Source organism: Homarus americanus, unplaced genomic scaffold, assembly GCF_018991925.1.
Source record: "Homarus americanus isolate GMGI-L3 unplaced genomic scaffold, GMGI_Hamer_2.0 scaffold11022, whole genome shotgun sequence".
NCBI classification, from domain to species: Eukaryota; Metazoa; Arthropoda; class Malacostraca; order Decapoda; family Nephropidae; genus Homarus; species Homarus americanus.
In genome coordinates this window covers 614,079-629,660 of record NW_024737068.1, presented here as the reverse complement: position 1 = coordinate 629,660, position 15,582 = coordinate 614,079, and the positions used below count along the sequence as shown (strand labels likewise).

Here is a 15,582-nt window from a genome sequence, read left to right as displayed (position 1 = left end):
CTAAATACTCGCAACTATTTTTCTGAACCATTTTCTGTTTCAGTTCTAACTTGGGTATAGCAAACCTAGGTATTCAAGCAAGAGGTCATCAATGTGTATTCACCAGGTAAGTGCACACAAAAGTAGATGCTAGCACCATCATGATCCACTGGGGTGGGTATACAGGTCAGGCAACCTCCGCAACACCAGACCACAATGACAATTAAGAAGGCTTGAAACCTCCACAGCAAAACAGTCCAGTACATAGTTATACACTTGTGGCTATGTGCACAGCTATTGCCTAACACTGACCATAGCGAGGCAACCTCGGGTCTCCAGACTGACCTTGGTTAGGTTCAAGGCCCCATGCCCCTGCCATCGCTCTAAAAATCAAGAGGGTTTAGGAGAGAACAAGGGAGAGGGAACAAAGTGGGACTTTGCAGGTAGGCATGAGGTGATTTTGGCAGTCATGTCGCACTGGGAAGCGGCCAGGTGACGCAGGTGGTGTAGATGATTTGGTGGTAAGAGGGAGAGCATATCCATGGGGCACTGGATACAACCCATGCCCACACTAACCTACCTTGTACTATGACCTCAAGCCTCCAAACCCAATCTGTCACTGGGTAATCTTCAAAAAAAAAAAAAAAAAAAAAAAAAAAATATTGAGGGGGGAAGCACAGTAGCTCCTGAAGTGCACCAATCATTCTAAAACAAGATATTTATATTGATAAAAAAAATCTGGTAATTGGGCTTGAAATATTATTCGTGGTCAGCACAGCAGACGGTGTGAAGCTCTGTGTGCAACTCTGGGCAGTGACTAGATCACAAGGATACTCAACGCTGCAGATGTGCCCACTGGACTGCTCACCCTCATATACCACTAACCATCTACTTACAGTTTTAATCTCTTTTGAGAATAAGAAATATGACAACAATATCAATACCTAAATTTAAAAAACTAGGTATGTAACACAGTTACTGTCACTGGTTCAAAACCTTTGATTTAACTGCTTTACAAGCAGAAGTGGCACTTTTAGTGCTTACAATATCAACTAATTTATTATAAGAATGTAAATATATATATAAAAATTTATCTTCTTAAATATTTGGGGAAAATTTTGGTATTATTCATTAGACATATTTTGTAACTTATGTAGATTTTGTAGATTTTGCATATTTTCTAAATTTTGAAGACTCTGTTGCAAACTATGCACTGGCTTAGCAAATGGAACCCCGAGGTGCGTGGTAATGTGCTTAGACAGGTAGTCTGCGCGAGCAAATTTCTTTCCGCAGACCTTACATGGGTACGGCTTCTCACCAGTGTGAATGCGCAAGTGACGATTCATATCAGAGCGGCCACCAAATGCCTTGCCACATACACCACAGTTATATGGCTTCTCTCCAGTATGAGTACGGATGTGAAGCTTTAGGTTTTCTCGGCCCTTGAAACCTTTCTGACAGAACTGACACTTGAAGGGTCGTTCCTCATCCCCTCGTGAATCAGAAGCTGGGGGAAGAGGAGCTTGGGACAGCATTAGGGCCCCCCTTGAATCAAGTTTAAACAAACTATTGTGGCCAGGAGGAGTGCTGGTCCCAGGGGTTACAGTGGTGGTACTGGCAGTGGCAGTGCTAACTGCCACAGACGAGGACGGAGGAAGGCCACCTATAGGAGTGGTAGTGGCAGGAGGTGATGGCATAGCCATAGGAGTGGAGGCTGGGAGAGGAGAGCGAGGTGGTCCCGAGACGCTACTTGGGGATAACCGGGGTGAGGCTTGAGGTGAGGATGCTATACTGGGGGGGCAAGACAGCCCTGGCCCATCATTCACATTCACCTCACGCAAAGTATCTAGTGAGCAGTCTGTTGACCCTCGGCAATGACCCTCAAAATTGGCCACGTCTCGGAATGTCGACTTGCACTTAACACAGTAAACAAATTTACCTTTATTCTCTTCTTCATATTCCCCTTCCTCCTCCTCACCCTCTACCTCTCCTTCTTCATCATCCTCCCCATCTTCATATTTTTTTACACCATTTTCTGGATTAACTGTTTGAAGAAGGGCAGCATTAAATGTGGTGGGATTTGATGTGGACGGCCGCCGCTCAGCTCCTTCTTCCTGCTGCTGTGTCTCTAAACCTTCTTCTTTTAAAGTTATAGAAGCTTCAGATTCACTCTTTGAAGATTCATTAACCAAAAGTCTTTGGAGGTAAGATTCATGGATGCCCCTTGATCCCAGTCGACCCTCTTCTGCTTCTGCTTTCATTATTCGATCGAGTGCATCATGATTGGAGCGGTGTTTAGTAAAACTCTTGTGGTACTTAAAGCACTGACCACACACACCACAGCGAAATGGTTTATCCCCAGGAAGTTTAGCCGTATGATTTTGTTCCTGGTGCCGTTGAAATGCAGACTGGTATTTGTAGCGTTGTCCACACTGGTCACATTTGTATGGTTTCTCTTCCTCATGGATTCGAACATGCTCTTCTAGATGATGTGATGAGGGTAATATCATGGCACAGATGTGACATGTGATGCCACCCCCAACATTTTTGTCCCTAGCCACACTCAGTGATGCAGTAGATGTTGCTGTTGTTCCAGATACTCCAGGAAGTCCTAACGCTAAACCAGAAGTTCCCCCAACACCAGCAGGACCTCCCAGTGGCAAAGGTAACCGAGCACTAGGCGGTAATGCTTTCATTACATCTAGAAAGTGCATGAGTTCTTTGGGAGGAGATACTCCAGGGTGCTGTTGGGACTGCTGCTGTTGCTCGAGGAGGTTTGAGGGAAAGTAATGCTGAAGAGGATGATAGCCTAAGGCCAATGCCTGGTGAAGAAGCGCCACTGGAGGGAGGGGCCCACTGGGGGCAAGTGGGCCCCCAAGACCTGCAGGGGTAATGGAAGTGTTTCCGAGTCCACTTCCTGTTAGAGATGGTGAAGGTACAGATGATGGAGGCCCTGTTGATCCCACACCAACCTCTCCCTCCTCCAGGATTACTTCTGGCGACTGGATTGTCTGAAATTATAAACAGTATGTCAGTAAATGTGGCACGAGCATTTGTTTTGATTCTTTGTTTCTTCATTTTAGAACGTGTCTATAGAAAAACAGAAGCTTATTATTCTTGGGCTATTAAGTATCACAACTCAACACTGCTCAAGGTTAAATATAAATAAACCTGCATCACCTTTGTAAATGTTTTTCTTATAACCTAACACTTACAGTTCCAACAAACACTACTACAGCAATGGGCTTCACACACATATACATTAATATTTTACCTGTAAAACTCAAAACTTAAAACTTCTCTAACAAACCATCATCAGCTCTACAGGTGTTCTTCTTAGTACAATCTTATTGTTATTTATTTTTCACTATTTCACTCGACACATTATCGTTAATTTTTTTCATCCATTCAATTCTCGTAATTTCCAAACTAATGTACTGCTTATTTTCTAATTTCCCTTGCTTTTATTGGTGAGTTGTCTGTAATTTAGTAGCCAGCTCCACCACATCCATAAGGAAGTGTTGGAGTAAGCACGCTTGTATTAATTACCATATGCATTTAAATATTTCCATACATCAAGACTTTCTCTGAATTTAGTGCTTGCAGATTTTGTTCTCCCAGTGACAGGATCATCACATCTACACCCTAATTACAACTTTTAATTCCTCTCCATTTAAACTAAGATTACAATGACCACCCATATCTTTTGAAATATTACCCAGTGTCATGTTTTTGTGCTCAATTCAAACACTCATTCCATCAATGGCAAAACAAACTCTACAGCTCTTGACATATTGCAAAACGTCGGGCTCACAAAAATTAATTATGAACATATACCCCAAACTAGAGCTCTGAACAACTTACCAGCATTTTTCAAACTGAACACTATAAACTTCAACAGTTTAAACCAACCTGCTTCAATTATCTTTGGTCACCTTCAGTAATCACTCAGCACTAGTGTATCCTGACATCTCTTGTGCACAAACCTGTATCCCACTTAACTGGGTCCTCCTACATTACTTTTGAGATAACTGCCCTATACTTTATTGTACTTATTACCCCCTTACTTCATCATAGTCCATCTTGTGTTTGTTTTGTCTTTTTTATATGTACTTCTCAAAAATCTTAACTCCAGCACAGTACTTTGTTCATTACTTGACCATCCAATTACAAATTTTCACTCTCATATACATAACCCCCTAAAATTGATGCTTTATTGATTATAATTCAACTTTTTACACCATTGCCTGTACTGTATGTCTTGTCAATTCTAATAGTGTATGACCATTCATAATCCCCTATACATACAATAATGAGTTTCAATCTCTATTCCTTTCTCCAAATGTTTAAGAATTCTACACCCAAAATTCTTTCCACACACCTTTTTTGTACAATGAATGATAATAGACTGAGCTACACCACCAAACACTAACCATGGGGCCGCGGTCATCGTCGGTGTCGTCTTCTGAGTGTAGAGAGGTTTTCGTGTCCCCAGGGTTGGATGTTTGACCTCCAGATACTTTGGTTATGGACGGTGAAGATTTGTCTGCATCCCAGTTGGAATCTCTGCTGTTGCTGTCCTATAAATTGTAAAAAAAAAAAAAAAAAAAGAAAAAGAAAAAAAAAGTTCATACAGTTTAACATAATTTCTTATTTTAAATCATTTGCACAATGACCCTGAGTGCATATATGCATATTTGAATAACAAATTCAATTAATCACCTCCAGCCATACATTGCACACGACCAGAATAGTGTTCAAATGGTAAACTTCTTCATATGGTTTACTGAAACTTGATGCAAAATGTCCTGAGACCTTTACCAAAATATTTCATGAACACAAAATTTTTAGTTATCCACCACGGGTTCTCTGGACACCATTTTTGGCTTCCTCTGTATAAATAGAATGATTTTTTTTTTATTGCAGTTTGTGTGAAAAATAACTGATAGGAATTTCCCTATTATGTCAAGTGTCAACAACAATGTTCACAGTCACAGTTTTTTGTCAGCCGTGGATATTTTGCCACCAAACTGAGCAAACTTAGCTCCATCCTTTTAAGAACATACTGTATACTGAACTACATGTGTGCTTAATACTTGAGAGATTCATGCAAAGTTTGCACTCTTTAGTTAACCAAGCACTGATGTCATTTGTCTGTTTGGTCATGGTTGGTAAGCTTTGGTACACTGGCAGAACAAGTTTGTTCATATCTGACAAAAGTTGGAGGTACTAAAGGAGGGCAATACAGGTTTGTTTCTACATTCATATCTTTGTTTGAGCTGATCAGTGACCATGTTGGACTGTAATGAACTATGCTGATCCATATATATACCGAGTAAGGTTCCTGAGAAAGTACCGGTATTATATAATAAATAAGTGTTGGCTGCCTTACTGGATGTCTGTTATAAGAGTGGAAAAAATGTACCTACTGGTATATGGGAAGGTGAAGAAGCTATGTGTGAACTGATTTTGTTTACTGTTTTGGCTCTTTCCTGTAACTTTCTTTTAACACTTGTCTTGTTCAGTAATAACATCTCATTGCATTTCTCCCTTGATCAATTTTTTCCAACTCAAAAAGTAAGTGGAATATAGATAACAAGGCATCTGTTAGCCTTTCTCACATTGTTGCAAAGGCAAACAACCTTAATTTATAATGGTCAGGTAGAGGTTATGCAGGTTCACCTTGGCCCATTGTACAACACAGCACAGTAGCAAAAATGTACATTTTCTCAAATTGGATTTTAAGTGTTGAACCCGTATCAGTCATTGCAGCTGTACAATATGGGATAAATATAGTCTTTTGAAGGCAGACTTGGTAACTTGGCAATGAGATACAGGTAATAATTTATTGAGTTAATATGTTTTTAATATTTAGTTGGGTTGCACAAGGTGTCTGAAGATAAGCTCAGTTACACATCCTATACTACTGTATTTCTAACACTTTATTTTGGAAAATGACTGTTCATATATGCACACAGCAAGGACTGGCTGTACTGTTCTTATATATATAAGGTAATAAACACGACCAGACAGAAATGTCGAAAATTGGGAAATGTCAGTTGCAATATGTATGTAACAGGGCTTCATTTGTAATCAGATAACAGGTTACCGTAGGCATGGTGGTGAAGTAACTTGATAAACATTTTACTGTTTTGTTTGCTTTTACTGAACGTCTTCCTGCATGTATCACCAAAACACTTAACCATCATAACAACCTCTTTATCTGATCACAAATGAAGAATGTTATTTACATAAAAAAATTTTAATATGTATAATTGTGTTGTGAACGAATTTACTTACCAAGGTACAGTACAATAAAGGAATAAGAAGTAACTGCAGTAATAAGAGAAAATGTTAGCTTACTCTATACTGTACTGAATATGTTGTAAGTAATGAAATGCAGTCAAGGTACAAACTCTGAGCATGTGTTATACAAGGATTAAAAAAAAAGTCTAACTAAACCTTTTTACACCTCTGCAGGATGTACTAAACATTGTTAGTTTCTTAGGAAGTGACAACATATATGAAGGGTAACATCATAAATTTAAAGTGTATTAACATACCTCTCTCCTGTTCGGGTCCGGTACACGCAGACCTGATGGCCCTGCTACTGCCGTGTACTGCCTATCATTATGCTCCTGGTGGGAAGATAAGTGTCCGTTTGGTGCTTCTGATCTCAAGTGCTTACTGCTACCTTCACAAACATTAGATTCATTGTCACTGCCCCCTGTAGATACTCTTCGTCTCTTGTGGACTGGAGAGGACTCCCGCGAGGTTGGTCGAGATCGGTAGGTGGGGAGGTGGGATGAAACTGGTATTGACAAGCCAGGATGAATGGCATGCAGGGGAGGTGGAGGTCTATCTTCTGACCCAATTTTTCTCCGAGGACTACTACTTTTTACAGTGTTGGCTTCATGTGGTGGGGCGGTCGAATCTGTGGTGTTTGTGGAAGAGGCAGTGGTTGTAGTTGTGAGTGTGTGGCTTGTTGCTTCACCAGACACTCTACAGTGAGGATGTGGAGGGGAGGAGGCTCCTGGAAGGCGATTGTCTGCCAGACCCTTAATTTGTAGTTCTCTTGCAGTGCACAAGAGTGCGGCGAGGTCATGCTGTTCCACTGAAACTTCTCCATTGTAGATGAACTCTATGAGAGTGCGGAGCTCGGAGTAGCGAACATCTTTAAGTATGACTATAGGATGTTTGTCGGGATGTGCCACAAGCAACTCCTTGAAGTACGGGGAGCATGCCGACAACACCAGCCGGTGAGCCTTCAGGTGCCGCCCCTCACATGCTAACGTCACATCTACAAAGGTTTCAGACTGTAGCAATGAGTTGAACACACGGATCAGGTTGGCCCAGTGATTGTTCCACTTGAGGCAGTACTGGTCACTTCCCATCATCAGGAGCGCTGAAATAAAAACAACAACAATTAGTATCCAGCTTTACCCACTTGTATCCATTAAACAGCTAAAACTTGACCTCTGTGAGAAGCTACTATGTACAGTACATAAAAATACATCACTAGGAAACAGGAATACAATAATATCTTTTGTGTTTGTTTCGTATTAGTTACCTGTGCAGTAAGTATATTACATGTATCCTCTATGATTATTTGTGCAAATTATATACAGCTTCTAAAATTTGAGAGAAAACACCCACACAAATGCAAAACAGTAAATATTGTACAGTACAGTTTTAGTAACTTAGTTTAAAGTGCAATACTGTATGTTTCAACATTCAAATGTGTGATTAACCATGTTGTGTGTTCATCAGGGTCGGATTTAGGAATGGGCAAAGTGGGCAGCTGCCCAGGGGCCTCCACATGTACTGCAATAGCTATATCAGGGCAGGTCGACTTGAAACCACATGAATGACTCCAGTCATGTCTCACTTTTGTGTGTGTGTGTGTGTGGGAATTTGTACACTATCAATAAATATACAGTTAATTAAAAATTTCTCAATGTTCTAATTTCCTCAATATAACTGCATATGGCTTCCAAATTCTCCAAAGAAGTGTTCAAATTTCAAAATTTTCCCGGGGGGCTTACAGAGTCCACCGCAACTCCCAGATGTTTAGGCTCGCTTCACTCGCCACCCCACCCTCTTGGGTAGTTATAATGAGAGGGGGGGGGGGGCTCCACAAAGCGGCTGCCCATGGGCCTCCACAGGTCTAAATCCGGCACTGATGTTCATGTGGTATATACAGCATTAAACATCAACTGCTTCTATATACTGTACAGTACACAAAGCACAACATATCAGAACCTTAAGTAGGCCTACCCTACACCAACACATATACCTACAATAATTCATTCAAACTGTGTTATTCACCACACATTATAATAATCTGTACAATATAATGTACCTATATGCACAACATACTGTATAGATATCTATGCACACATCTATGTACATATACAAGCGCAGTACTGTATACAGTAATATCTACAGAGGCAAATCATAAAACCTGAAAAACATCTTTGTGGTTGTGTTTATATTTCCGTCTATGTTACAATTTACAGTATAAGGGTGGTGTATCTTAATGTGTGTGTGTATTACTAAACTAAGGAACACGTGTGTGTTATATACTGTACTGGAAGGTGTGTGTGTTGGCAGCATCTATAAACGGGGTTCAGTGTGAATCTCTAGGCCGTATACTGTACATCTTTATGGCTGACTCAGCACAGTACTGTAGAATTATTTAAGTATTGTGCATATACAAAACAGCTAAGTACAGTAGAAAGTTAACTATAAATTTGTCCAAAAACAGCTGATTTAGTACAGTACAGTTTTAACTATTGTACATTTGTCCACAACAATCTTAGACGACTACTGTACACTAATTACTTCAAGTGCACAGCCACATTATAAAACAATATTATATAATCTTTTTTCTAGGATATATCTGTATGAATTAACATTGAACTTAATTAACGTACACAAGTTTATTATAATTGTTATGGCAAAGACATAAAACAAAACAGTAAGAGCTGATTACATTTACTAAAATATTTCAAGAGTCATGTTACCATCTTTCCACTGACATGACACAATATGTTGTTATTCATCTCCAGGGTAATGACTATATGATTTTTGTTGTCTTTAAGCTTCAGTGTACAGTTAATGGTGTGTGTGTGTGTTGTGGTTGATTGTAACACTACTACATACCACCAGTTTTTTATTTTCGTGAGACTGTGTGGGAGGTTATCACTAGGGTGTGGTTGGGTTTTTGGCACATTGTCTCCTCGTGTTTAGTGAGCTGGGTGGTGAAGGTAGGTGTGTGTGTGTGTGTGTGTGTGTGTGTGTGTGTGTGTGTGTGTGTGTGTGTGTGTGTGTGTGTGTGTGTGTGTGTGTGTGTGTGTGTGTGTATGTCTCACCGGGGTGTGGTTGGTCGTCGTCACGGCACATGTTTCTCGGGGAGGTGCCATCCCCGGCCACCACAGCACATAGGGCTGGCAGGGGAGGACGAGGGGCCAGCCTATACACTACCTCAACACAAGCCACAATAAGCACAACACTAAACACTTTCCTCGCACCAATACTTCCTCCGGTTTTCTCACCTAGTTGCCTTTATTTCTGCTCATTTCTATAACTGAATAGTAAAGGGTCAGTGTTTGCTCGTTACTGAGATGGGTCAGTTCATCTGAAATTCAGTAAACTTGTGTTAAAAGATGACTGAACGGTAGTGGCGCTTGAGAAATTATTTCAACAATAAAAAGACTGAAGGTTTTCACCATGTGTTGGGCAGTGTGGTGACAACATAAACAGCATCAACTCAGCTGTCATACTCTCAATTCTCTCCACATTGCAACGCTGACGTAAAATTATCTACCCCCTGGACGGCTTTACCCACAAATTCTTTCAGGGTGGTTTTTATTACACTACTTATCTTAGTAGTTAAGTGCAGCGTAACACAAGTGATGATTCATTCTCAACCTTCACACACGTCACAGAACTGCCTAAGACCTCCACATTCCCTCTTCTACAATAACAAGTCATCCTCAGATTCACTCTCCTGAACCATTAAGACATGTGCTCCACCACCCTCGCTACTCTGACCTACTTCAACCTACAGACTCCTTTCTCTCTGGTTCCAAATAAACAAACTGTCTATCCTTAACACCACCTCCTCTGCTACTTGTGCTATGACGTATTACTGTCTTTATTGCATTTAACATCACCTATATCGATTTTTATTACAAAGAATGACGTTGGTTCTTTATGTCAATAGGTGATGTGTGACCTCATTATCAGCAAGTAGTTTTGATATTATCATCAAGTGCTGTGACTAATCAAAACAGCCTTTATTTCTCTAGCAACAAGTGATGTGGCCTGTATCTCTCTAGCAACAAGTGATGTGGCCCATATCTCTTTAGCAACAAGTGATGTGGCCTGTATCTCTCTAGCAACAAGTGATGTGGCCTGTATCTCTCTAACAAGTGATGTGGCCTCTAAATAAACAAGTGATGTAGCTTGTTTCTCTAGCAACAGGTGATGTGGCCTGTATCTCTCTAGCAACAAGTGATGTGGCCTGTATCTCTCTAGCAACAAGTGATGTGGCCTGTATCTCTCTAACAAGTGATGTGGCCTCTAAATAAACAAGTGATGTAGCTTGTTTCTCTAGCAACAGGTGATGTGGCCTGTATCTCTCTAGCAACAAGTGATGTGGCCTGTGATGTGGCCTGTATCTCTCTAGCAACAAGTGATGTGGCCTGTATCTCTCTAGCAACAAGTGATGTATCTCTCTAGCAACAAGTGATGTGGCCTGTATCTAGCCCTGTATCTAACAAGTGATGTGGCCTGTATCTCTCTAGCAACAAGTGATGTGGCCTGTATCTCTAGCAACAATGTGATGTGATGTGGCCTGTATCTCTCTAGCAACAAGTGATGTGGCCTGTATCTCTCTAGCAACAAGTGATGTGGCCCATATCTCTTTAGCAACAAGTGATGTGGCTGTATCTCTAGCAACAAGTGATGTGGCCTGTATCTCTCTAGCAACAAGTGATGGGCCTATCTCTTTAGCAACAAGTGATGTGGCCTGTATCTCTCTAGCAACAAGTGATGTGGCCCATATCTCTTTAGCAACAAGTGATGTGGCCTGTATCTCTCTAGCAACAAGTGATGTGGCCTGTATCTCTCTAGCAACAAGTGATGTGGCCTGTATCTCTCTAGCAACAAGTGATGTGGCCTGTATCTCTCTAACAACAAGTGATGTGGCCTGTATCTCTCTAGCAACAAGTGATGTGGCCTGTATCTCTCTAGCAACAAGTGATGTGGCCTGTATCTCTCTAGCAACAAGTGATGTGGCCTGTATCTCTCTAGCAACAAGTGATGTGGCCTGTATCTCTCTAGCAACAAGTGATGTGGCCTGTATCTCTCCAAGTGATGTGGCCTGTATCTCTAGCAACAAGTGATGTGGCCTGTATCTCTCTAGCAACAAGTGATGTGGCCTGTATCTCTAGCAACAAGTGATGTGGCCTGTATCTCTCTAGCAACAAGTGATGTGGCCTGTATCTCTCTAGCAACAAGTGATGTGGCCTGTATCTCTCTAGCAACAAGTGATGTGGCCTGTATCTCTCTAGCAACAAGTGATGTGGCCTGTATCTCTCTAGCAACAAGTGATGTGGCCTCTACAAAAACAAATGGTGTGGCCTCTATATAAACAAATGGTGTGGCCTCTATATAAACAAATGGTGTGGCCACTATATAAACCAATGGTATGGCCTTTATATAAACAAGATGTGACTCATGCAAGCTCTACCTTTACTCTGACAAGGGATGTGACCCATATCTTCGCTGTGACGAGGGATGTAACTTCTTATCTTTATCCTAAGACTTTGCCTCAGCAGTTGACGGTGATATGAGTGCATGCTAAACTTACCTCCAACTTTCCAATTACTGTCATTCTGAATTTCTTTATAAGTAGCACTGAATTACTAAACCAAATGACAAGAATATTTTTCTTTATACCGTCGTAGTAACTTGTGATGTTACCCTTATTAAAAAATCTTCGTATCAATAATCACATTTAAATATTTCAAATCACATTTAAGAAAGATTATTTTAAAGACACATTCATCTTGTGTGTCCGTGAGTATGCCCTGGATTACGCGGTGGTGCAGCGTTGCTATGTTGCTGGAGAACTGCAGGTGAGAGTGTGTTGGGGTGTTGTGGTGTGGTAGCCATGCTGGGGAGAGGTGGTGGTGGGTATACTGTAGCTCCCCTATCTGAGCCCAGCCTCTGCCACTCCTCCCCACCACCACCAGTTTCTCCCAACCCACCCATCACTACCACCACCACCCCAGACCCACTGCTCAACCCTTCCTTCCCTTCCTCACACAAACATACACACATATACACACCCACACTACACAAAACACATGATACACCTTCACTTGACGTTGAGTTAATGCTTGACGTGTCAACCACCATAACACCACCATGTCCACACAGTCCTTTGTCACAAAGCACCAGATCGCATGGTTATAGTCCATCACTCAAATATATTTACTATTGTTTTAAGTAGCACACAAAATACACCTGGCATTTTGTCAGCAATATTTCAAGCACAAAAGTTCACTGAGTGATGAGGAGGAAGTAGTGAGTGTATAGGCGGTGGTGATGGGCCAGGCCTGGTGGGCAGTGTCCCTTGGTAAAGAGAGGGGATGTAGCCATGGTGCCGCTATACACTGTTGACTGGGGAGGAGTAGATCATGTGTGGGACGGGCGGGAGCGGCGGCGGCCTCCAACCAGCTACACGGACACACGCTCACTGGTGTTGATAGGAAGGCTGGGACCAGCGGAGGCGGCACACGGAGACGAGGCGGCCCTACCTCCACACGGCTGGGCGGCGCACCTCACACTGCCCTCTCCCCCGTACGAACGCTACACCGACCTACGTACGCTGTAGGCCCGCCACGCGCGGCTGTGCGGGGACACTACCCCACGCACACGCACGCACCCACACATACACATGCAACGCTCCCACCCTCCTCTTCACAAATTCTACATTTCACACCTTTCAGGAAAACAATTTTGTTTCGATATAACATTACAACGGTATAGACGGTGAGTGTGGTGCAAGGTGTCACGCTGATGACCGGCCAGGCCATGCGGTCGAGTACAAGATTGGTTTACTGGAGCAATGATTTAGGTGTGTGAGAATGCTGGGTACACTGCTGCCTTATCTCTACCAGTGTCCACCACGGCCCGCCCCACACCCTACCTACAGGGATCTATTCAAGGACACACTTACAGACCAGCGCGGCGCCTCCCACTGGTCGGGAATAAGCCTAGCAGGGTAGTGATGGAACAATGCAGTAGGCCGGGGAGTTGAGGGAAGGGGCGAGGTGGGCACATGGAGGAGCAATAACAAGTACGGCGCACAAAGATAGCTATGGGAGGGAGAGCGGGCGAGAGAGTAGGGTGTAAAGAGAGCGCGGGGTAGAAAGAGAGTGAGGGAGCGAGGGGGCGCAGGCAGTCTTGGTCCGCCGAGGTGGCTCCGTCGCAACATCTTGCAACCACGCCGGCCTACCCCCCAGGCCACACCACCCAACACTCTTTCAGTTCGTTTCGTCCGTCTTCTGCAATGATTCGCCCGCCCACACCCCGCTGTGCTCGTTACTACGGGCGGACGGGCGGCAAGTGTAGTAGAATGAGTGTCATGGGCGTGACAGTGCGTGAGGGGCGGTATGCCTGTCTACCAGCCTACACCACCACCTGCCCAATACACACACAAATGCATACACACACCTCCACTGATCACTTCCCCGCCCGCCTCCCTAACAAAGACCAACAAAAACACAACAGCACTAAAAAGCTACGAGCCAAGCCTGAGGTGACCCCTTCTGTCTCCCTAGGTCTCTCACCCCTCCCTACACCTACCCCTTCTATCCCTCACCCTTACCCCTTCTATCCCTCAACCCTACACCTATACCTTCTCCCTAGGTCACTCACCCCTACACACACCTTCTCCCTGGGTCACTCCACCTACACCTACACCTTCTCCCTAGGTCACTCACCCCCACCTACACCTTCTCCCTAGGTCACTCACCCCTACACCTTCTCCCTAGGTCACTCACCCCTACTACCCCTTCTCCCTAGGTCACTCACCCCTACACCTTCTCCCTGTCACTCACCCCTACACCTACCCCTTCTCCCTAGGTCCTCACCCCTACACCTTTCTCCCTCACTCACCCTACACCTTCTCCCTAGGTCCTCACCCCTACACCTACCCCTTCTCCCTAGGTCACTCACCCCTACACCTATACCTTCTCCCTAGGTCACTCACCCTTACACCTACACCTTTTCGCTAGGTCACTCACACCTACGCCTTCTCCCTAGGTCACTCACCCCTACACCTATCCCTTATCCCTAGGTCACTCATCCCCTCTCCCTAGGTCCCGTATCGGCCTCTCGAGTCACCTAAGAGCCCACCAACGAAGGCGACACCGTTAATAACTCATATTATTGTATGATCGTCATACTCTATTACAAATGACAGCAAAGTAGTAGTCGTAGTGTGTATATATACTGTATATGTGACTGTAAAGGACTCGAGGCACCAACTTGAATACTAGTACTATATTTGATGAGGGTAAACAGATGGTGTGTATGCTCGGCTGCTCTCACACCTGGGTTAAGACGTTAGTACTGTCGCCACCAGGTGATTACTGCCCCGGGTACCTTATGCTCAAATGGTGTGTTTATTGTTATGTATGTAAATTGCTTTTCTCTTTATTGTTCGTATTATTATTATTGTCACTTATAAAGCCTTTACATAACCAATTAACACATATACACACAAAGCAGAAGGGGAACACGACCGGGTGCCACCTTCAAGGGACTACCCCCATGACAGTAAATTACGGTGAAGATGGTGGTGGTCTGACACATCACACCACCCTCAGGTACCTGCTGGAGGGAGGTGAACACACACACACACAAGCTGAAGCACTAATTTGACCTGTCTGGTGCTCTGATAACCGAGTCCCGACCATTCTCCTCGAGGGTGAAGAGTGTGGTGACCCAGGGAGGGAAAGCGAGAGTAAAGAAAAGATGAGGGAGGGAGGGAGGGAGGGAGGGAGGGAGGGAGGTAGGTAGGTAGGTAGGTGGGTAGGTAGGTAGGGAGGAGAGGAGGTAGTAAGGCAGTAGGAGTGAGGAGCGGTCATGTAGACTAGAGATGATTGGCATATGTGCCTCAGGTCCCCTCACCCGTGACAGAGGCACACAGGTCCCTAGCATGGCAGCCCCCACCCCTCCCTGGCGCTCGCTCAGCCTTTGTCCCTTGTGGGCTTGGTGTCTCCTCCCACCGCCCAGGCCATCTCCCGACCTCAAAACACAATTAAGATGCACCATAACCTGGCCAACAAGTATCACGGCCCATCTGGAGTATGTACAGTATACCTGGGCGTGTCAACCTCCAAATGAGATCCTGGTAATTACACCCCCCCCCCCCCACGGCTCAATTAAAAAGGGGAAGGGAGGGGGGGACCAGCCTGTATTAATATTTGTAAATTAACTTGGGTACCGCTGCAGATCCTACCAGAGGCTGCTTCACCGTGGGTACATAAGTCAATCCAGGGGTGAGCGAGAATGGGTCCCCGC

General features: G+C 43.7%; 1 protein-coding gene across 5 annotated transcripts; it reads right to left on the bottom strand.

The window, feature by feature from the left end:
• Positions 1-614: 614 nt before the first annotated feature.
• LOC121872873 (protein tramtrack, beta isoform-like) lies at positions 615-13,407 on the bottom strand. Of its 5 annotated transcripts, none has more exons than XM_042375940.1 (5): positions 13,232-13,407; positions 9,354-9,619; positions 6,543-7,384; positions 4,413-4,559; positions 615-2,990 (listed from the first exon to the last, which is right to left on the bottom strand). In XM_042375940.1, the coding sequence occupies exons 2-5, from the start codon at positions 9,382-9,384 to the stop codon at positions 1,104-1,106; spliced, it is 2,907 nt and encodes a 968-aa protein (XP_042231874.1). In that variant the 5' UTR covers positions 9,385-9,619; positions 13,232-13,407; the 3' UTR covers positions 615-1,103. The 5 variants fall into 5 exon arrangements, with proteins under 5 accessions (XP_042231874.1, XP_042231872.1, XP_042231871.1 ...); XM_042375938.1 differs by lacking the exon at positions 13,232-13,407 and adding an exon at positions 12,750-12,849; XM_042375937.1 differs by lacking the exon at positions 13,232-13,407 and adding an exon at positions 12,366-12,848.
• Between the last annotated feature and the right edge of the window lie 2,175 nt (positions 13,408-15,582).

Bases quoted from the DNA above. Each gene is read 5' to 3' on its own strand.
- LOC121872873 (XM_042375936.1), bottom strand. From the start codon at position 12,408: ATGGTGGTTGACACGTCAAGCATTAACTCAACGTCAAGTGAAG. The intron at 4,560-6,542 runs GTATGTTAATAC...TACAATTTATAG, and splicing joins CGGACCCGAACAGGAGAGAG to GACAGCAACAGCAGAGATTC. The intron at 2,991-4,412 runs GTTAGTGTTTGG...TTATAATTTCAG, and splicing joins ACGATGACCGCGGCCCCATG to ACAATCCAGTCGCCAGAAGT.